At 42.6% G+C, this 21,730-nt stretch overlaps 1 protein-coding gene across 1 annotated transcript in view; it reads right to left on the reverse strand.

Moving 5' to 3' along the window:
- The window catches only part of ERICH5 (glutamate rich 5), a 27,267-nt gene extending 6,531 nt beyond the window's left edge, over positions 1-20,736 (reverse strand). The window contains exons 1-2 of the mRNA XM_042783629.1: positions 20,721-20,736; positions 15,891-16,208 (exon numbers count right to left, since the gene is read on the reverse strand). Of these exons, the coding sequence (XP_042639563.1) occupies positions 15,891-16,208; positions 20,721-20,736 (334 nt within the window). The remainder of the gene's footprint in view (positions 1-15,890; positions 16,209-20,720) is intronic.
- Between the last annotated feature and the right edge of the window lie 994 nt (positions 20,737-21,730).

The following is a 21,730-nucleotide window of genomic DNA, read 5'->3' on the forward strand; positions in this document are numbered from 1 at the left end:
GGGCAGTGTTTCGTTCTGCTGTGCATGGGGTTGCTATGAGTCGGAAACGACTCGACGGCACTTAACAACAACAACAACAAATGAATTGCTACTTCAGGATTTTTTAGTTTGTGGCATTTTAATTAATACTATGAAAAACTAAGACTTAGCTCTTTTTTAAATTGTGATCTGGGTGCAAATTTACAAAGCAGATTTCGTTTTACTCTCAACAGTCCTTGCACATTTGATTTCACGGCCCTGATTACAATCCTCAACCATATAAAGCCCTCTGCAGGACTTAGCTCTTTTTCTACCTACCTCTATCCCTTCACCCTTTCCCACCACCACATGTTTAATTGAGTAATTAATAATTATCTTAGCAGTAATTATATTGCCATTTGGGTTGTATCGATATTGAGTTACAGGTCCATATACAATGAATGTGTCTGCTATGAAGAACAGAGCCACATTACTTTGTGTAAACAAGATTTTGTTTTTCCCTGAGTTAATAATTGCCATGGTTTATCATCCCCTCAGTTTATGTACTATTATTAATTCAATTCAATGTCAATTGTATCTCTTTTCAATACATTAATTCATCTCAAAATATTCTTATGAATTTCCATTTTCATGAAGATGGTGAGGTACTTCCTGAGGCACCTTGTGCCATCAACTCCTGAGCCTTTGTGTATTCTGTGATTTTGGGTTCTTCAGTTGTCAGTTTTCTCCCCTGTTGATATCAACTCCAGCTTTCTCTGGCATGCTAGTGAGTTATCACACGTCCATCTGCTTCCTAAATTCCACTGTGGCTCTATTATCATCTTTTCGTCATTCTTCTCATTCTTATGGGTTTAAACTTTAAACAAAAACAACCTTAACTGTCATTTTAGTGCCTTTCAGGAAGGCACAAGAAGATGCTTTAATGAGTGTTATTTCTAAAGAATACAAAAGCGATTTATGTACAAAGATGAAAAGCAGGTTCTACTCTCTGGTATCACAGAGTTATGGTGACGCCAGCCGAAGGAGTAAAATGACTGAAATAATACCTGTGAGAAGTGCTGTGATAACTAAATACACAGAGGGACAAGAGGTCATGCAGGAGATGAGCATATGGAATAGTATCTTTGAGTTTCAGAAGGAGAAGGTGCAGGTGAAATGGAGGGTTCAGGGAAAGGCTGTGTGGCTAGAGTGTAGGGAAGGAAAAAGATCTTGCAAGACCCTGCAGGTGAAGCTAGTAAGTTCAGATTTTATCCCGAAGGCACGAAGAACAATAAGAATTGTGTGCTGGGGAGTGTCTTAATCAGATTCGGATTTTTAGGTGTAGTGGTGGTGTAGTGCCTAAAGCATTTGACTGCTAACCAAAAGGCTGGCGGTTCAAACCCACCAGCCACTCCTGGGAAGGAAGGTTGGGCAATCTACTTCCGTAGTGATACTGCCTCAGAAACCCAAGGAGGGGTCATTATGAGTCAGATTCGACTCGATGGCAGTGGGTTTCTAAAGAAGTCAGTCTGAGAAGGCTACATACTACATGATTCTATATACGTGACATTCTGAAAAACGCAAAGCTACAGTTAAAAGATCAGAGGTTGCCAGGGACTCAGGGGGAGAGCAGAATGGATGACTGAGGGAAGCATATGACATTTAAGGTCATGCATGATCTATCCTGCATGATACTGTAATGGTGGACACACGACATTTTGCATTTGTCAAAACCCATGCAAACCCACTGCTGTTCAGTCGATTCTAACTTATGGTGCCCCCATGCATGACGGGGCAGAGTGGCTTCCTAAGGTCTTCTTGGCTGTAATCTTCATGGAAGCAGAGCTTCCATGGTGTCACTGGATGGGGTCAAACTGTCAACCTTTAGCTTCGTTGCTGAGCACAAAATATTTATGTCACCCAGGGACCTTTCAAAACCCATAGAACTCGACAATACAATCAGTGAACCTTGATGTGCACTATGAAATTTAACTAATAAGAATGTATCAACACTGGTTCATCAATTATAGCAAACACACCACACTAATAAAAGATGTTAATAAGAGAAACTGTGCAGAGGGGAGAGGGGGCACATGGAACTCTACACTTTATGCACAATTTTTCTGTAAATCTAAAGCTGCTCAAAAAACAAAGTACTATATATATTTTTAAAAAAAGTCTTCTTCTGGAGAGTGATTTGGAGGTTGACAGTACTGAAGTCAACACAGCTTGTTAGAGAGAAGAGGACACAGAGATGAAAGGTAAAAATGGTTGGTCGTTGGCACTGTGTTGTTAGGTGCCATTGAGGCGGCTCTGACTCCTATGTACAACAGAATGAAACAGTGTCCAGTCCTGTGCCAGACAGTGTTTCAGGGCTATTCATAAAGTTTTCCAGAAATAGATCAGACAATGCTTCAGCTGCTCATAAGGTTTTTACTGACCACTTCTTTGAGAAGTGGAGACCCCTTCCTTCTCCTGAGTCTGTCTGAGTCTGCAAGCTCTGCTGAACCTGTCCACCATGGGTGTCCCCGCTGGTATTTCAACACCGGTGGCATAGCCTCCAGCCTCACAGCAACACTCAAGCCACCACAGTATGACAAACTGACAGACGAGTGGTGGAAAACAAAACAAAAAAACAGTTGGGCTAAGGATTAATTCAGCAGTGGGATGAGGGAGAGAGAGGGTTTTGAATGGGATGAACAAATTTGAGCCAGAAATAGGCACTAACAGTTTGGCTTCAGGTGTGATGTGCTGCAGATATCTGGAGATTGTGTAACAAAGTGGTAGAGTCTGGACATAATGAATCTTAGCTGGAACTACGTGTAACAGGCTGGACCTGAGACTATCTTATTAACACATTTGTGTTGTGTCTTGAGGAAGGCTCAGCTCCTGCACAGAGGCTCCTGTTAGGAGTGGGTGAGATGAGGAGGAGGGAGTTGTGTGTGCAGATGGAAGGCTCAGGGATGTTGTGGCAAACACATGTCTCCTCGTTCTGCCTCAGGGACTGAGTTTTTCTAAATCCTCCTGTGGAGAGGGATTCGAGCCAGAGGCTGGAAAAGCCAAGTTCAGGAACAATTTTGTGAGGTGCAGAGCAGAGGCTCTTGGTTTCAGGGGTCCATATGGCAGAATTGGGAAGAAGGCTGTCCTTCTCCTTCTCCCCCTACTTCATCCATGACTGAACCTCCAAATTAGTAGCAAGGAAGGCAACTTAATAAAAGTGATTTCTCAAGTCTATAAAGAAATTCATTATGACAATTCATTTAGAGATCACACAAAGGATGTCCTGGTGATAATTGCCATAGGGAGTGACAAGGAAGTGTGTTCATATACTATTCACAGAGGTCTGCCAAGCTATTTTTCCAGCAAAATAGTTCTTACAGTGATGAGTACTGTCAGTTAAATGAGATGAACAATTTTCGTCCAGCTGCGTCAGATGTGGGTGAATTCTAAAGGCAAGATCCTTCTAGAGTAGAAATTAGGATGGGGGAAAAATGTGTCAACACACCCAAAACATAGCTACACAATATATATTGTGAAAAAAATATTATGCTATCAGCCTAAACCAAGTGTTTTCTCCCCCAAACAACCAACTTTGTGAAAATGTATTTCTATAGAAACGCTGTCATAAACATCCAAGCAATGGTTTTGCCACAGCTCGAACCTTTATGCCCTTGATTTCAGTGTCAATTTTCCTTTTTACGTGCTTTTCTTAATCTTACTCATATACCTGAAGTATGCAAATGTCCTCAACATATAATTTTGAAAAACACCACCTGCAAATAGTCACTCAACCTGGGAAATGGTACCAAAAAATGCCACCATCTTCCATCTTATTCTTTCCAGAATAATCCAATGGAGATAAGTGTCTGTACAATGAATACCAAAATAAATAAATAAATAAAACAGAGAAAATTCTAGAAGTGCAGCGAGTCATATTAACTGCACTCTCTGTAATTGAATTTTGAAACGAATGTATTTTGGAGGCAACTAATAAGCCCAAAGTTTCTTTTTTCTACATAATAGGAGAAAGGACTTGCCTGGCATTAATAAAGGCCACTGATAGCTTTTATATAAATAAGTAATTTTCATTCTGTTTGCTGGTATTGTTTCATTTATTCATTAAGTGCCTACTACAGCCAGTTCTGGGCTGAGCACAGAGATTACAGCAGTTACCAAGGAAGATCTGGTCCCTGCTCTCTTAGAGTTTACCATCTTCAGGGAATTCAAATAGTACTACTTATCAAATCCTTGGGTGGTGCAAATGGTTAAGTGCTCGGCTGCTAACTGAAAGGCTAGAGGTTTGAGTCCACCCCCAAGTGCCTTGGAAGAAAGGCCTGGTGATGTGCTTCCAAACAATGAGCCTTGAAAACCTTGTAGAGAATAGCTCTATTCTGACACACTGGGTCACCATGAGCCAGAACTGACAGATTGTTGTTGTTGTTTGCCGTCGAGTCAGACCGACTCATAGCGAGCCCTCCTTCAGTTTTTAAGGCAGTATCACTACAGAAGTAGATTGCTCAATCTTCCTTCTGAGGAGTGGCTGGTGGGTTTGAACTGCCAGCCTTCTGGTTAGCAGTCCAGTGCCTTAGGCACTACGCTACCAGAGCTCCTGAACTGACAGATAGCAATTGGTATTTCCATGTTACCTCACGCCCAAGGATCTCCACATACTCTGTCCCCATGGTTTTATGAATCCCCAACACACCTCCTTAAGGAAGAGGAAGGTAGTATTCAGTTTCTTCTAGAACTCTGCCTTGAAAAGCAGTGAGATATTTTGTCCATGTGTGAGGATAAAGATTTTTGCTTTGTTAGGCCTGACTCCATATTGTTAGAATAAAATTTCATATATTCCGTTAAGATGTCATTTCTTTAAAACCTGGCTTCAGTTTTGTGTTATAATTAACTTGTTCTCTCTCTATGTTACAGTTAGCAGTTCCTGTTGCAGCCTGTGATCTAAGACAGAGACATCTACATCAATAAAGGGTCCTGGGCCGGATTTTAGGACCAGTCACCTGGGCTTTGACAAACACCAATGGAGCCTTTTGGGGATTCCCTGACTGTCGGGGGATTCAGAGGAAACATTCCTTTCTTAATTACTCATTGCCCTACCTAACTTGTGGAAAATTGTTAACTGATCCTGCATATGCTTCTTCTCTTTAGTATAAGAATCTCTGACTGTAAACGCTGAGCAGAGTGGGCATCTTTGGAGTCACTGAGGCCCCGTCTGTCTTTCCCTGGGTGCACCTCCTACTTAGAGTCTCTTCTTGAACTCTGGTGTGGACTATTGGCTGCACTGCTCCAGGGTCCAGACCTCAGAATATTTCGGGTTACACATGAACAGCATTCTATGTCTAATCGGTTTTATTACGTAATAAATATTGCAGGCAAATGCATTATTTCCACATCCGAAGTTGTTTAAACATGTGTCTGTTTTCTGAAACCTACATCTTATCAAATCACACACTGTTCTGGGCCTAATCCCTTGGTGCTCATTATTTCTCTGGATTCTGCTGTAAGTTGATCCAGGCACAAATTCGTTGTGACAGCTGAGCTGACGGAACCCTTGTTGTAAGCACTGTTGTGACAGGCACACAAAGAAACTACACACTAGGCAACATTACCAAAAGGATTAGAACTGAGCTAACATACCTGAAAATCACATTATAGTGGAAGCTTTTCAGCTCATTTCATTACCCTAATCAGAAATGAAAAGTTTCTACCCATCAAGGAAAAACAAACTTGAAGTCAATACTTCCTATATGGTATAAGAGTCACATACCAGACGTCCCAAAGACCTTACTGTGGTTTCTACAGTATCAGTGAGGAAGGGGGATCCTGGTATTTTCTCTTGCTGCCACCATTTCTAGGTTCTTGTAGCTTTTGAAGGTACCCTGGTGGTGCAGTGGTTATAAGCGTTCAGCTCCTAACCAAAAGGTCAGTGGTTTGAACCCACCAGCCACTCTGGAGGAGAAAGATGAGCCAGTCTGCTTCCATGAAGATTGACAGCCTTAGAAGGTCTATGAGGCGGTTCTGCTCTATCCTATAGGGTCACTTATGAGTCAGAATCTGCTTGATGGCACTAGATTTTTTTATTTTGTTTGTAGCTTTTGAGTTTGGGGAGTGGGTTTCAGCATGAATCAGCTCCAACGGAGGAATCCACTCATTTTCCTTCTCATTTTCTTACTTTGCTTTTGCCTCAATTTTATCTTATGATTTATAGAGATGAAATGAGTATATTGATTTAGCAATCAATGAAGGGTCTGAGCTGGTCTGTATGAGCTCGACGTGAGGGAGACTTTTCCCAAAATTCCTTCATTCAGAATTGTCAGAGTTTGCTAAGCCTTCACCTCTGCTAGCTCAGAAAACAGAGGTCTTCTGATTTCCCATTGGAAATTGAGAATACTTGCTCTATTGTGCATTGTAAAGCTCTGGTGGCCTAGTGCCTAAGGCATTTGACTGCTAACCAGAAGGCTGGTGGTTCGAACCCACCAGACACTCCTTAGAAGGAAGATTAGGCAATCTCCTTCCGTAGTGATAATGAGGAGGGGGTCACTATGAGTCGGATCTGACTCGACAGCAGTGCGTTTGGTTTGGTTTTGTGCTTTGTAAGAGCATGAGTATCACAAAGGAGCAGGTGGCTACACCAATATAGGAGGCTGACTTCCTGGTTCAACCACTGTGCCTGTGCTTGACGATCAGGACACAGAGCATAAAGGCCTGTGGCCAACAGCAGGGCCTGTGCTTGAGAATGGATTATACTGGTAGAATTCTCACCTTCCATGCAGAAGACCTGGGTTTGATTCCCGGACAACATGTCTCATGAGCAGCTACCACTGGTCTGTCAGTGGAGGCTTCCAAGTTGCTATGATGCTAAATGGGTTTCAGGGGAGATTCCAGACTAAGATGGACCAGGAAGAAAAGGCTGATGACCTATTTATGAAAATCAGCCAATAAGAACCGTACAGATCACAAGGACTGATCTGCAGCCAATCATGGGGGTGGCACATGAGCAGGCAGTGTTTCGTTCCCTTGTGTGTGACCGGGGGCTGATTCCAAGTGAACAATAACATGTGGTATGCATCAGACGAAATCAGGGCAGTCTGCAAAATGTGCGATGTTCTCATCCTGCACGGACTCTCATTTTAAAGGCAAACTGCTGAAGAGGGCAGAAAGGCCTTTCCCTGGATGACAGAGACAGAGATTACAGGCTTAGAAAAAGGAGGACCCCAAATAGAAACTCCTGGCCCAGAGAACAGACAATTATTTGACAGCAAGAAATACTTTGTTTGATGGTACATCCTTATTACCATTGTTGTTATGTGCCATGGAGTCAGACCCAACTCATAGTGACCCCTCTTTGGGTTTCCAAGGCTGTATCACTACAGAAGTAGATTACCCAACCTTCCTTCTGAGGAGTGGCTGGTGAGTTTGAACCACCAACCTTCTGGTTAGCAGTCAAGTGCCTTAGGCACTACACTACCAGAGCTCCTCCTTATTGCTGTAGTGGAAGGAAATAGATCCTGAGGACTTCCTTCTCTTAGTGGCAGGTCAACTGCTGAGGGAGGAGCCAGGCAGGGGGTTGGACCTTGGGCGGGGGCATCTGGAACAGCTACCAAGAAGCCCTGAAAGGCTGGGGTCTCAGGCCAAATACAGGCATTCCCAGCAGCCTCTTAGGCATGCTTCCCTTCAAACATTAGCCTATGAGATCAAGTTCATTTGATATTTCTGTACGTGTATTACCAGATAATGTTAATAGGTCTTATTTTGCCATCTACTTTGAATTATACTGTCATAACCACAAACCTGAAGGTAGACCAGGCAATCTACTTCCGTAGAGATACCGCCTCAGAAACCCAAGAAGGGGCCACTTTGAGTCGGAATTGACACCACGGCAGCGAGTTTGGTTAGTTTGTTTAAATGAAATGTGGTTTTCGGTAACCTGGAAAGTAGACAGGTAGACAGGGATGTTGTTTTGCCTGTCTTTAACTACTGATGTTTCTTTCATGTTAACATTCTTACTTACTGTACATCTGGACAGTTCACTTAATTAAACTGGCCTAAGTGTCTAAGGCATTTGACTGCTAACCAGAAGGCTGGCGGTTCAAACCCACTGCCACTCCTCGGAAGGAAGACTGGGCAATCTACTTCCGTAGAGATACCACCTTGGAAACCCAAGGAGGGGTCACTATGAGTCGGAACTGACTCGATGGCAATGGGTTTTTTTGAAGAACAGTCTACAGAGGCTGAAGGGACTGCTGAGCATCTAGACAGAGAGAGGGTTAGTGCACCTCCAGTGGGAAGCAACAGTCACCCAGTCACCACAGCTGTTCAGACCCGTAATCCTGGGGCCCCAGGACCCCGCCAGCCCCTCCATGGGGAAGAAAGTGGTGTCAGCTGAATGTGCCCCTGGTGGGGCAGGCTGCCCTTTCCTTCCTCTGCCTATTTACAATGGCCACTCCTTGTTTCTGAACACATCAGCACTGGCCTGGCTTATTCTACCCACCTTCTTCATAAATAATTCCCATAGGTTTTTAGTTGTTAAAAACAGTGTGTGTGTGTGTGTGTGTGCCTGCCTGTGTGCATGCACATGTCTTTCAATCTCTATCCTTAAGGGTAAAACTCTGACACCCTGAATATATACAAAATAATGAACTTTGGAATCTGAAGGCAATTCCCAAAGAAGAGTCCCAAGAATGTGATAGCCACAAATCTGACACATGTAAATAAGCTTCAGAGGTGATCCTGGTCCTTCCCAGAGAGTAGCCCTCACTCAGACAGCTATATTCTGGTATTTTGCTTTCAAAAGAAAATGCATTACCTACTAATACCTACCTTTCGATAACTCCCAAAAGTATTGGGCTTTTTTAAGAACTTGATGCTGTAAAACATTAACATGGCAGTGAAACTGTGCACAGGAGCAGGGACATGTGGCAGCTGTGCAGAATCCTGATTTCACAGTGCACAATAACGCTTTGTTTTACTGTTTACCTTTGCCTGCATGACTAGGCCCCCTTCACCACCTAACATTCTCTTCTAGCTTCATCATGGCCAATGTTATCTTCCATTTTCTGTTACTTATTATGCCTTGATTCCTAGTCCACTTCTGCTCCCCTTCACCCCTTGAGTTCCCATCTGTCATTCTGTCCATTCACTTATCCATCCTTCCAACAAATCTTTATTGCCATTTTTCCTATGTGTAAACCTACACTACAAGTTAAGACAAAACCTCATAATCAGAGTTTGTACAAAGAGCTAGGCCTTTGGAGGCAGATACAATGTATGTTTAAGCCCCGGCTCCATCACTCACTAGATCTGAGACTTTGGGCAAGTTATTTAACCTCACGAAGCTTCAGATTTCTAGCTGTATGTGGTGACACCAAGATTTCCATTATAAAGGTATTGTGGCGATTAAATAAGACCGTGAATTAAAGTACCTAACACCAAGTGGGCATCCCTTACCTTGTCTTCTGATTTCTGCTCCATATCCATGTTTGGATATGGCTGCATTAAGGTCAGAAAGTCTTCAGTTTTAGAGAGAGATTTATTTCTCTTATTGTTGACGAGAGTGTAAATTGGTACAACCCTTATGGAAGGCATTTAGGCAGTTAAACTCACTGCCATTGAGTTGGATCCGACTCATAGTGACCCCTCCTTGGGTTTCTGAGGCTTCCTTCTGAGGAGTGGCTGGTGGATTTGAACCACTCAGGCTTCTGGTTCTCAGTCAAATGCCTTAGGCACTACACAACCAGAACTCCCTAGGTAGTTATCTATCAAAATGATAAATATATATCTATCCTTTGACCTACACAGGGAAATTATCTTACAGATATGCTTGCACACATGCAAAATGATAATTCACACAGCCTTGTTTGCCACAGGAAACATATCAATGACCCTCAACAGGGGACTGATCATATAAATCCACACAATGGAGTATTATGCAGGTATGAAAAAGGAGGAAGAAACTCTCTACATGTCAATATGCAAAGTTCTTCATAATGACATGTGAAAAAAACATGGTGGAGGTTACACAACATGACAAACACAATGTCAATGATAAATGAAGCATTACTTTCAAAAAATGGTGAGAAAAAAAAGGTGGAGAATAGTGTGCATAGTATATTACATTTCACATAAAAAGGGGAGAGGGAAATAAGAATTTGGTAATGCATAAAGAAATCCTGCAAGAATGCACAAAAGCTAAAAAAAAGTGTTTGCCTCTGGGTGCAGTTGGAATGATGTAGATGGTGAAGATGGATTGGGAGTATTTTTTTTTTAATGTTTTCAAATGTTTGAACCTATCCAAAAGTTAAATGAAAAAATGCCTCTTTCTTGCTTTGAGTTTCTGCTTTTCTTTTATCCCATTTTCATTAGCTGTGTATGATAGACAACCAGACCCACCACAAAGACCTACTGAGCATCCTGAGTGCTGGGCTCTGGAGGGTTGCAAAGACATACAAGGCTACGGCCAGAGACTTCTAGTGTTTAAAAGAAAAAAAAAAAAATTAAATCTGTAAACAGAAAATTCTTATTAAAATTATTTTAATGTTGTTGGTGTTTGTTCTTCAATTACAGAGGAAAAATATTTGTCTACTAGGACTGAAATGCCACTGTGTGAAAATACTATTTGAAGACTGGAGATATCTCCCAGCACAAAGGACAATTCACATAACCGTGTGAAATCCACACCTCAGGTCAGAGCAAACAAGTGATTATTGCTGTCAGTGGAAATGTACACATTAATCTAGCAATGACTTTGTCAATAATTACCATCTATTTACTTTGCCCACATTGGTGCTTAAGCTGTAAAATCTCAGGAGGGGAAGTCTGCCAGGAACAGATGGTATTCATATTAGGAAAGAGTGAAGCAGTTCGTATTCCTGCTAGCAATGGGCTAGCAGCACAGGGAGGAGGGCTCGGAGGTCTTTGGGTACATTACAGTCTGTGAAGTCAACAAAACCTTGGTGTTCAGATTCCATCAGATACCTAGGAGTCTGAAAAGAATAAAAATTGCCCTATTATTCAGAGTTTGCTTTCACAAACACAAGAAATTCCAAACTCAGTCGTCTATCCATTAGTCTTTTAGAAAGAAAAGCTTTTCCTTACACATTTCAGAGAATTTAGTTAAAATCTATGTTCAACCAGTGTGCATCAGGCACTGTTCTACACTTGGAATGTGGTTGTTGTTGTTAATTGCCGTCAAGTTGGTTCTAAGGAGTGCATACCTCCCTGGTGTTATTGTTCACCTCATAGGCCTATCATTTGGTTAAGATGGAAATTATCAAAGATTTCATATTACTTGGTTCCACAATCAACACCAATGGAAGTAGCAGTCAAGAAATCAGATGACGTATTACATTGGGCAAACCTGCTGCAAAATACCTCTTTAAAGTGCTGAAGAGAAAAGATGTGTCCTTGAAGACTAAGGGTGCCTAACCCAAGCCAAGGAGCTCTGGTAGCATAGTGCCTAAGACATTTGACTGCTAACCAAAAGGCTGGTGGTTCAAACCCACCAGCCACTCCTTGGAAGGAAGGTTAGTCAATCTATTTCCATAATGATACTGCCTCAGAAACCCAAGGAGGGGTCACTATGAGTCGGGTCGACTCGACAGCACATAACAACAACCCAAACCATGGTATTTTCAATCGCTTCATATGCATGTGAAAGCTGGACAATGAATATGGAAGACTGAAGAAGAACTGATGCTTTTGAGTTGTGGTGTTGGCGAAGACTGAAAGTACCATGGACTGCCATAAGAATGAACAAGTCTGTCCTGGAAGAAGTGCAGCCGCATGCTCCTTGGAAGCGAGAATGGCCAGACTTCGTCTCACCTACTTTGGTCATGTTTTCAGAAGGGATCATTCCCTGGAGAAGGATATCATGCTTGGTAAAGTGGAGGGTCAATGAAAAAGGGGAAGGCCCTCAACGAGATGGATTGACACAGTGGCTGCAACAATGGGCTCAGGTACAGCAAGGATAGTGAGGCTGACACAGGACCCGGCAGTGTTTCTTTCTGTTGTACACAGGGTCACTATGAGGCGGAGCCGACTCCAAGGCACTTAACAACAACATCATTTGGTTGAAAGCTGATCCACAAAGGTAGCTTTAGTTTCAGTCCTGAATGGTGTTAAAGGTCACCAGTCTCTATGAGACCAGTAAGCCTGGTCTTATTTATGATTTGAGTTTTGTACACAGTTTTTTCCCATTCTATATGTAACCTCCTATTATGATCCCTTTCAACGGAATCAGCAACGGTAGCTGGGCACCATCTGGTTCTTGTCTCAGGGTCGTGTAGGCTGGGGTTCACATGGTCCATTAATCCTTTGGACTAATTATTTCCTTGAGTCTTTGATTTTCTTCACTCTTCTTTGCTCCAGATGGAGAGCAACCAACATGGCACTTCAGATGGCTGCTCAACACTGGGTAATTATTTACAGCCAGAGGCCAGTCTCTACCTCTGTTTCCCTGTCACCTCCAACATCCCCCCCACAACTTATGGTGACCCCACGTATGTCAGAGTAGAACTGTGCTCCATGGAGTTGTCGATGAACTTTCAGAGGTAGAATGCTAGGCTTTCTTCCCAGGTACCTCTGGGTGGATTGGACTCACCAACCTTTGGGTTAGTAGCAAAGCCTTTAACCATTTGCACCACCTAAAGACTGCCTGGAATCACACACTTGGGTTCAAAGCTCAAGTCTGACTTTTAGAAGCTCTGTGCCTTGGGAATACTGTTTACTTTTACCTATAAAATAAGGAAGATCATAATACTTAGCCATGCATTATTATATGGATTCAACTCAAAAAGCTCATTGCCATTGAGTTGGACCCAACTCATAGTGACCTTTCCTTGGGTTTCTGAGGCAGTATCACCACGGAAGTAGATTCCTTCCGAGGAGTGGCTGATGGGTTTGAACCGCCAGCCTTCTGGTTAGGAGTCAAATGCTTTAGGCACTATGCCACCAGAGAGCCTATTATATGGATTCAATGAGGCAATTCATCCAGCAAATAATTTCCACTGCCATTGGGTCAATTCTGACTCATAGCCACCCTATAGGACAGAACAGAACTGCCCGATAGGGTCCCCAAGGCTCAAAATCCTTACAGAGGAAGACTGCCTCATCTTTCTCCTGCAGAACGGCCAGTGGGTTCAAACCGCCAACGTTTTAGTTAGTAGCTGAATGGTTAACAACTATACTACCAAAGATCCTTAACAAGAAATTACTGAGGGCCTATTATGTTCCAAGCATTGTTAGCCACTGGGAATACATGCAGCAAAGGCATGTAAAAGGCACTTAATAAATATGGACTATTTTTATCTAGAAGCATATATATACACGCTTGGGGTCCTACACAAGATTTAAAGAAGTTTTAAGCTGAAGAAGCAGGGATGAATTATTTATCAGGCTTCCAAGACCAGGGAGTTGAAATGCTGATGATCACACAATAGTATCTGATTACAATAGAGGATTATTGTCTGATCAAGGATCAGAAGTATAATACACCTGTTGAGTGATTCAATATGTGATTCGAGCAGTTTAGAAGCATATTAATTCATTCTACACACTAGGACTAGTTGTCAAGTGTTTTACCTTTTCTTCCAGCACAACATTCATAAAAACTGAGAATGTCAATTGAAGACATGAAAAAAAAAAAAAATTAAAGAGTATGAATACTATGGATAGGCATTAATGTGGGTGATAAATATTTTTAAAAGCTAGGTTATTTATTGGGAGCTCTGGTAGCATAGTGGCTAAGACACTTGCCTGCTAACCAGACGGCTGGTGGTTCAAACCCACCAGCCACTCCTCGGAAGGAAGGTTGGGCAATGCTACTTCTGTAGTGATACTGCCTTGGAAACCCAAGGAGGGGTCGCTATGAGTCGGGGCGACTCGATGGCACATAACAACAACAACAGGTTATTTATTATTTCCTAAGAGGATTAACAACCCTATTCCACCTATTGGATACTTTTGCCCACCCCCAGAGTCATATTCCCTGAAATGCATGTTTTCATCAGCTTTTAAATCTATAATGATCACTTTGTGCTGTGTTTTTTAAACCAGGATGTACTCCTAGGAAATATGGCACACAGCTGGGGCTAAGAGAAACCAGGATAAAGTGGCGTATCTTCCTGAAGATCAGCTCTTCCTCAAACTTTCACAATTTAACCAACCGGGATATATGGTGGAACAGAATGCGAAATCCACCTGATTTCAAAAGATAAAACACGAAACATCAAGAAAATGCTCCTTGAACTGTCTTCTTCGGAGCAGAGGGGAGGTTACAGAGGCCCTCTCCCCTCTAGAAGAAAGGCTCCTAACACTGTACATCGCAGTTGATTTCTCCCATCTTTTCACATCGTTGTCAATGACAGGTTTTTTTTTAAATGTAGTTTTGAGGTTTTTTTTTTTTTTTTTTTTGGTCTATTTTTGAACTTTTTATTGTCTTCTGTTACCTATGAAAGCTAGAAATAAGTTATGACACACCGTGGAAATCACGGCAATATAACCTTTCTGAATGGAACACGGGCTGAGCTTTGAAGCAGCATTCATGAAAACGCTTTGTTCCCTATTTCAAATAGGTGGGAAAGACGGTCCTGTTACTGGAATAATTGCTATAGTGCTAAAAGAAGACCTGTGAAAAGGAATTAATTTCCCAAAAGTTAGCCTTGGGGAAGACTGGAAACCAGCTTGAAGGAATTTGCTTAACTTCAGAGCTTTGTCCAAAATGTTAGTCATTCAGAATGCAAGAAGTCGGCTGTACCACCCAGTCATTCTCAGTGTATTCACCTGCTTTTAATCTTATCGCTGTCAGAAATCATCTTAATCATTTGTTCAACTTTTTATGGCCTGCTTTTCCACCCTGGGGAGGCCTGGTGGCACAGTGGTTAAGCGCGAGGCTGCCAACCAGAAGGTCGGTGGTTCAAACATGTGGGCGGTTCAAACCCACCTGCGGTTCTGCAGGAGATATAGCAGTTTGCTCCGGCAAAGATTACAGCCTTGGAAACCCCATGGGGCAGTTCTACTTTGTCCTAAAGGGTTTCTATGAATTGGAATGGACTGACAGCAGTAGGTTTGGTTAGTTTTGGTGTTCTTCCACTTTCTCTACAAAAGGTGGGGTCACCTGTGTCTTCAGCATCTAGCCAAGCGCCAAGCATATAAACCAAAAAACCAAACTCGCTGCTGTCCAGTGGAATCCGATTCATAGAGAGCCCTCCTTGGGTTGCCGAGGCAGTATCTTTACGGAAGTAGATTGCCCAACCTTCCTTGCCAGGAGTACCTGGTGGGTTTGAACCACCAGCCTTCTGGTTAGCAGTCAAGTGCCTTAAGCACTACACCACCAGAGCTCTCGCCTAGCATACAGTAGGCGCTCAAAATACATTTTCTTTATAAGATTCAGTGATAACCATTTTGTTTACACAACTACTTGTCCAGAAATATTAAAACGAGGACGAGGAAAGCTTATTTGGCGTCCTCAAAAGTGCGGGAACCTATTTGATGGAGTGAATGCCGGTCTTCACTCTCCACAACCTTTTCCGTGTCCAAACGTTGACCTGAGGGGACGGGGTGGGAGGAAGAAGGTCCTATTCTACTTAAGACCAGAAACTAATGGTTCCACTGAATCTGCACCTTTCTAATCTGAAAACTTGTACTTTAGGGAGTGGGTTAGGACCTACCATCTGTTTAGCAGCAGGCCGCCGCTACCCTGGTCAGAGATTTAACTCCATTCCCGGCCAGCAAGTCAGCATAACCAAGAACCTCAGCCCCGGCCGCGGATCCCGGCCCCGTCTGCCAACCTGCCTGTCCGCGCCTTCGGGCACAGCAGCGCCGCGCTCAGTTTTGGAAGAGAGTCACTCTTTGCTCAGGGTTCGACTCCCCATCCTCCCGGGAGGAATCCGCCCCCTGCCGGGCTGGACCCTCACGAGTCGCACCTTTTGGACCCCCGGGGGCGTGAGCGACACCGAATCCCGGGGCCAGGGCGGCTATGGGGTTCTGCTCACCGCTGCGGAACTTGCTGCTGTCGCCGCCCTTGTTCAGCGTGCTGCTGGAGCAGCCCATCGCGGGGCCGCCGGGGTGCCCGGCAGGACCACGCAGCCGCCAGTCCCAGCCCTGCTGGGTGTTCGGCCCCGAGCCGGGATCGAGCGCCAACCGCGCTCGGAGCAGCCAAAGTTCCTCCAACAATCCCACCAGGCTGCAAAGGGCGCAGGGCGCAAGCGCACAGCGGGGCACCGGCGCGGAGGAGTTCGCACCTGGAGAGAAAAGGGAGCCAAAGGAAGTAGGAGGCAAGAGGACGGAGAGGATTAGAACTGGACGGCAAAGGAGCAGGAGAGGAAAGAGACGAGAAGAACGAAGGAGCGAGGTGGAAGGTGGAGGGTATGGTAAAAGCTGGAAGAAAAAGGCACCTGAAGTCGGAGTTGGGGTGTCAGGGGCAATAGCTGGGCGGATTCATCTGATTCATCACTAAATAGTGTGGGATAGAGGGGAGGAGGCGGTTGTGGCCAATGGCTATTAATTGGTGCCTAGATTTGAGATGACAGTTTAATTCCCTTACATAACTGCAGTACAATTATCACAAGGAAGTTTAACATTTATACTATCCACTGTCCATATGAAACTTTGGTTAATTATCCCGATGATTAGTATAGATATACATACAAATATGTATGCGTGTATGTGCGTATGTATACACACACACTTGACTCTAAAGCCCCCCTGTGGCACGAACGATTCGTGCTCTGCTGGTGACTAGTGGGTAAGACATTCTGCTGCTAACCAGAAGGTCAGGGTTCAAACCCATCAGCTGCTCCGCAGGAGGAAGATAAGGCAACCTACTTCCCTAAAGATTTACAGCCTTGGAAACCCAATGGGGTCGCTGTGAGTCCTAATGGACTCCATGGCAGTGGGTTCAGTTTGGGTTTTGGCTAACCTAAAGGTTGCCTGTGTAGTGGTACTATGGAACACAGGCCTGAAAATCTACTTTCATAAGAATCATAGCCAAGAAAATTCTATGGAGCAGTTGTACTCTGTAACCATAAATTGGAACTGATGTCACAGCAATAGGTTTGTTTGCTAGTTTTCTGGTATATACATTCCAAGATCCAATCCAGGATCACACACTGCATTTAGTTGTTATGCTTCTTTATTTTCCCTTAATCTGGAGCAGCTCTGAGGTCTTTGTGTTTCATGACCTTGATATCTTTAAAAGAACACGTTATTTATTTTGTATAACCCTCCTTCCTCCATTTGGGTTTCTTTGATGTTTGCTCAGGACTGTATTCAAACCACGCAGTTTTGGCTGGATACATATGCATGACGTTGTGTGATTCCCAGTGCTTCCTGTCAAGAGGCTTGTTATGTCCCTTTGCCCTAGTATTGGTGATGTTGACTTTGATCATCAGGATACTGTCTGCCATCTCATACACTGCTGGTGGGACTGTAAAATGATACAGCCACTGTGGAAAGCAGTATGGTGATTCCTTAAAAAGGTGGAATTAGATATAGCATTTGATCCAGCAATCCCATTAGTAGGTATATAGCCTAAGAAGTGAGAGCCAGGACAAGAATAGATATATGTACACCCATGTTCACTGCAGCACTATTTACCATAGCAAAAACAGATATATGTACACCCATGTTCACTGTAGCACTATTTACCATAGCAAAAAGATGGAAATAACCTACGTGCCCATCAACAGAAGAATGGATAACCAAACTATGGTACATACACACAATGTAACACTATGCAACACTAAAGAATAATGTAGGATCTGCAAAACACCACAGCACATAACGTGGATGAACTTGGAGGACATTATCCTGAGTGAAATAAGTCAATCACTGAAGGACAAAAGCAGTGTTAGTCCATTATTGTAAAAAGTCAAGGAAAGTTTATATATGGATGGAAACTTCTTTTGTTGGTTACGGGGGAGGGGGGATGGGACACTGCAAAAATTATAAATAAATAAATGGAAATTTTAAAACGAAATTTTTTTTTTTTTTAAAGATACTGCCTGCCAGGTTTATCCACTGTAGTTACTATTTAACTCTTTGTAATGAGCAAGAAGGAGCTCTGGTGGCATAGTGCCTAAGGGATTTGACTGCTAACCAGAAGGCTGGAGTTTCAAACCCACCAGCCACTCCTCGGAAGGAAGATGGGGCAATCTACTTCCTTAGTGATACTGCCAAGGAGGGGTTGCTATGAGTCAGATCAGACTTAACAGCAGTGAATTTGGCTTTTTGGTTTTTAATGAGTATGAAGTTGGGGGGGGGGGGATACTTTGAGACTAAGTAAATATTTTGCTTCTCATCAAACTTTAATCTGCTACTTTTAGCATACATTGATGTTCTTGCTTGGATCCATAATTACTATAAACCAGAAAAACCAAATTCACTGCCATCTAGTCAATTCCGACTCATAGCAACCTCCGTTGGGTTTCCGAGGTGGTAAATCTTTATGGAAGTAGATTGCCTCATCTTCCTTCCATGGAGCAGCTGGTGGGTTTGAACCACCAACTTTCTGGTTAGTAGGCAAGTGCCTTAGGCACTATGCCACCAGATTATAACCTTATGATTACTATGAAGGTTACTAAATAGTGATTTTCTAATTGTTATTTATTCTCCATGTCTTAGTTGGCACTGCATTCTAATGCAAGGAAGAGCTTTCAGTTTTCCTTCACTTACTATTCACTTATTTTGATGCTTAAATTGTCTAAAATTTGACCAGTGGGGCACTCTTCAGGTTCAATCCTGTTGTCTTCTGACATGCCCCCATTGTCGTTCTTTGAGCATTTATTCCCTCACTTTCTGGCATTTTATATTTTATATTGATTACTTCATACTGTTACCTTCAACTCCAATCTAACACCAAACACCACAAGGTACATTCTAGTCTTACCCCTTCCATATTTTAAATTCCTGTTTCCATCAGAGAAAATTGGCTTCCATTATCTCCAATATATTTAGTCATTTACTCAGTCCTAGAAAGTAAGTTTTGGATTTTTTTACAGACCACTGTAAAAACCAAACCTATGAATTAGGCTTCCATATTTGTTTACAGTTCCTTTTATCTTTAGACTTAAGATATTGTCAAAATATTATTCAAAAGTTACTTGGGTTATGTTCTCTCCCACCTCAATCAGTATGAGTATGTTGTTATTTAAAATACCAGTACCAAAAAGACCACTGCCATCAAGTTGATTCCAACTCATAGTGACCCTCTAAGACAGAGTAGAACTGCCCCAGAGAGTTTCCAAGGCTGTAAATCTGTAATGGAAGCAGACTGCCTCTTCTTTCTCCTGTGGAGTCGCTGCTGGGTTCAAACCATCAACATTTAGGTTAGCAGCGAAATGCTTTAACCACGGTCCCACCGGAGTTGCTTATTTAAGACAAATGTCTTACCCACTATTATTTAAAATAGTTACGTTCATATTTTTCTGTATGAATTCCTTCCAAGCTACAGTTTTCCCTCATCTTTGTTTTTATTGGGGTAACATATACATAACAAAAGTGTCCATTTTAACAATTTTTTTTCCTCCAGTTTTTATTGTGATTTGGGTGAAAAAAAAAAAAAGGACCAGGTTTGCTAGTCTGATAGAGCTTGATGGAACCACTGAGACTATGGCCCCTAGGTGCCCTTCAGGTCTGAAATTGAACCCACTCCTGTGGCTTCTAACCAAACAAAAGACAGGCATATGAGCTGAACATTTACATGAGGTAGATATACTCCATGGAGAGAATAATCATGGGAGAATAGAAGGGCTGTGTATGTACAGGGAGACAGCTCAGGGGGCAGGAGTACAAGGGAGGGAAAAACACAGGGAAGAGGTAACTATGGGGAGGAAGTGGGAGGGGAGCTGTTGCACTATGGTAAATTGTAGTCAATGTCATGAGACAAAATGGGTATGAACTGCTATATGGAAAATGAATTTGCTGTGTAAACTTTCATCCAAATCACAATAAAATTAAAAAGCAAAAAAAAAAAAAAATCATGACAGGAGCCCAAGCCCATCACCAAAGAGATGCAGTAGATTCAGCTGAGATCCCCTGGGATGAACTCTCAAAGGCTTTGTGGTCATGATTCCCACGCAAAATGAGTGCTTTGAGCTTCTCTGGCTTCCAGTATAAAGTAAGATGCCCGAGAGAAAGCAACTAGCCATGGTCTTGTGAGATGTTAATAATGCAACAACAAATACTCTGTCCACAAATCTGAGCAACTATGCAACTGTCTCTGTAGGACAGAATCCTAAGTTCAATGGCTAGGGCAAAAATATCAAAAAGCACGTAAGGAAAAAAAAAAGTGTTTGCCCACCCCATCCAACCCGAGTCCCCACAGAAAGCCACTGTGATCTTGTGTATCCATGTACAAAAGGTGTGGGTCGGTATGTTCTGATAGACACTGCTAATCTGTCAAGTTTCTATGTTATGTATATCATAATTTATATCTAACTTTAATTCTTCCAGTGGCAACTTAATTTTAATGCCTTTATTTTTTTGACTTCTCATTGGCAATGGAATTACTGATCAGCCTGCTTCTACCGATGATGAACACTAAGGTTACTTCTCCCAAGGGTTCTTCTGTAATTTAAATAAAATTCTGGGGGAAAGACTAGAAGTAAAATTTTTAGTATGAAACTTCTTAAAACTGTACTTTAAAGCAAAATTCTCAAACTAAACCATTCAAATCTTCTTTGTTCCATTTAAAATTTTTTTTTTTTTTTTGTCATTATTCCCTTCATGTATGCTGTATTTTGGCCAATCTGTACCTGCCACTCTGATCATGTCCTCTGAGGCCTGCCTTTGCTCCTCCCTGACTGGAATGCTTTCCTCTTAATTTTAGTGAATCCTGGCAGTCAAGAGGACCTAACTTTAAATCTCAGCCTCTTACTTATCTATGCAGCCTATGTAACCAGTTTGCTCTAAAATAAAGACAGTAACACCTATGAGGTTATTATAAGCATTTATTAAGGTATATGAAAAATACATAGACTCTATGTAACAGTTAATTATTCTTAATATTTTTCCCATAAAAGGCTTGGACAGATAATAGGCTCTTTTTAAGAACAGGGACCATGTCTTGTTTAGCTCTGCATATACTTAGTGACTGGGAGCTCTGGTGGCGTAGTGCCTAAGGCACCTGACTGCTAACCAGAAGGCTGGTGGTCAAACCCACCAGCCACTCTTCAGAAGGAAGGTGGGGCAATCTACTCTACTTCTGTAGTGATACTACCTCGGAAACCCAAGGAGGGGTTGCTATGAATCGGTCCAAGTCGATGGCACATAACAACATACTTAGTGACTATAGTGATGTTTTGGAGTCCCTCAGTGGTGCAAAGGAGTGGCAGAGTGGATAAAGTGCGAAACTACTAATCAAAAGGTCAGTGGTTTGAACCCACCAGCTGCTCTGAGGGAGAAAGATGTGGCAGTCTGCTTCCATACAGCCTTGGAAACCCTGTAGAGTTCTACTCTATCCGACAGTGTTGCTAAGTTGTTGGCAGTGGACCTGGTTTTTTTGGTCGTGTGGTGGTCTAAAGTTAAACACTTGGTTGATAACCAAAAGGCAAGAAGTTCGAGTCCACCCAGAGGTGCCATGTGAAGAAAGGCCTGGTGATCTTCTTTCAAACTGCAGTCACTGAAAACTCTGGGGAGCACAGTTCTAGCCTCACACACGGAGTCAGAACCGACTTACCGGCTACTGGTTTTGCTTGTTTGTTTCTGATGTAGTGATGTTTTCTGTATCACAGGAATGCACTGATTTTATTTGTTAAAATTAATA

This window comes from Orycteropus afer, unplaced genomic scaffold (genome assembly GCF_000298275.1).
Source record: "Orycteropus afer afer isolate SDZICR_OR568_19922 unplaced genomic scaffold, OryAfe1.0 scaffold00021, whole genome shotgun sequence".
NCBI lineage: Eukaryota > Metazoa > Chordata > Mammalia > Tubulidentata > Orycteropodidae > Orycteropus > Orycteropus afer.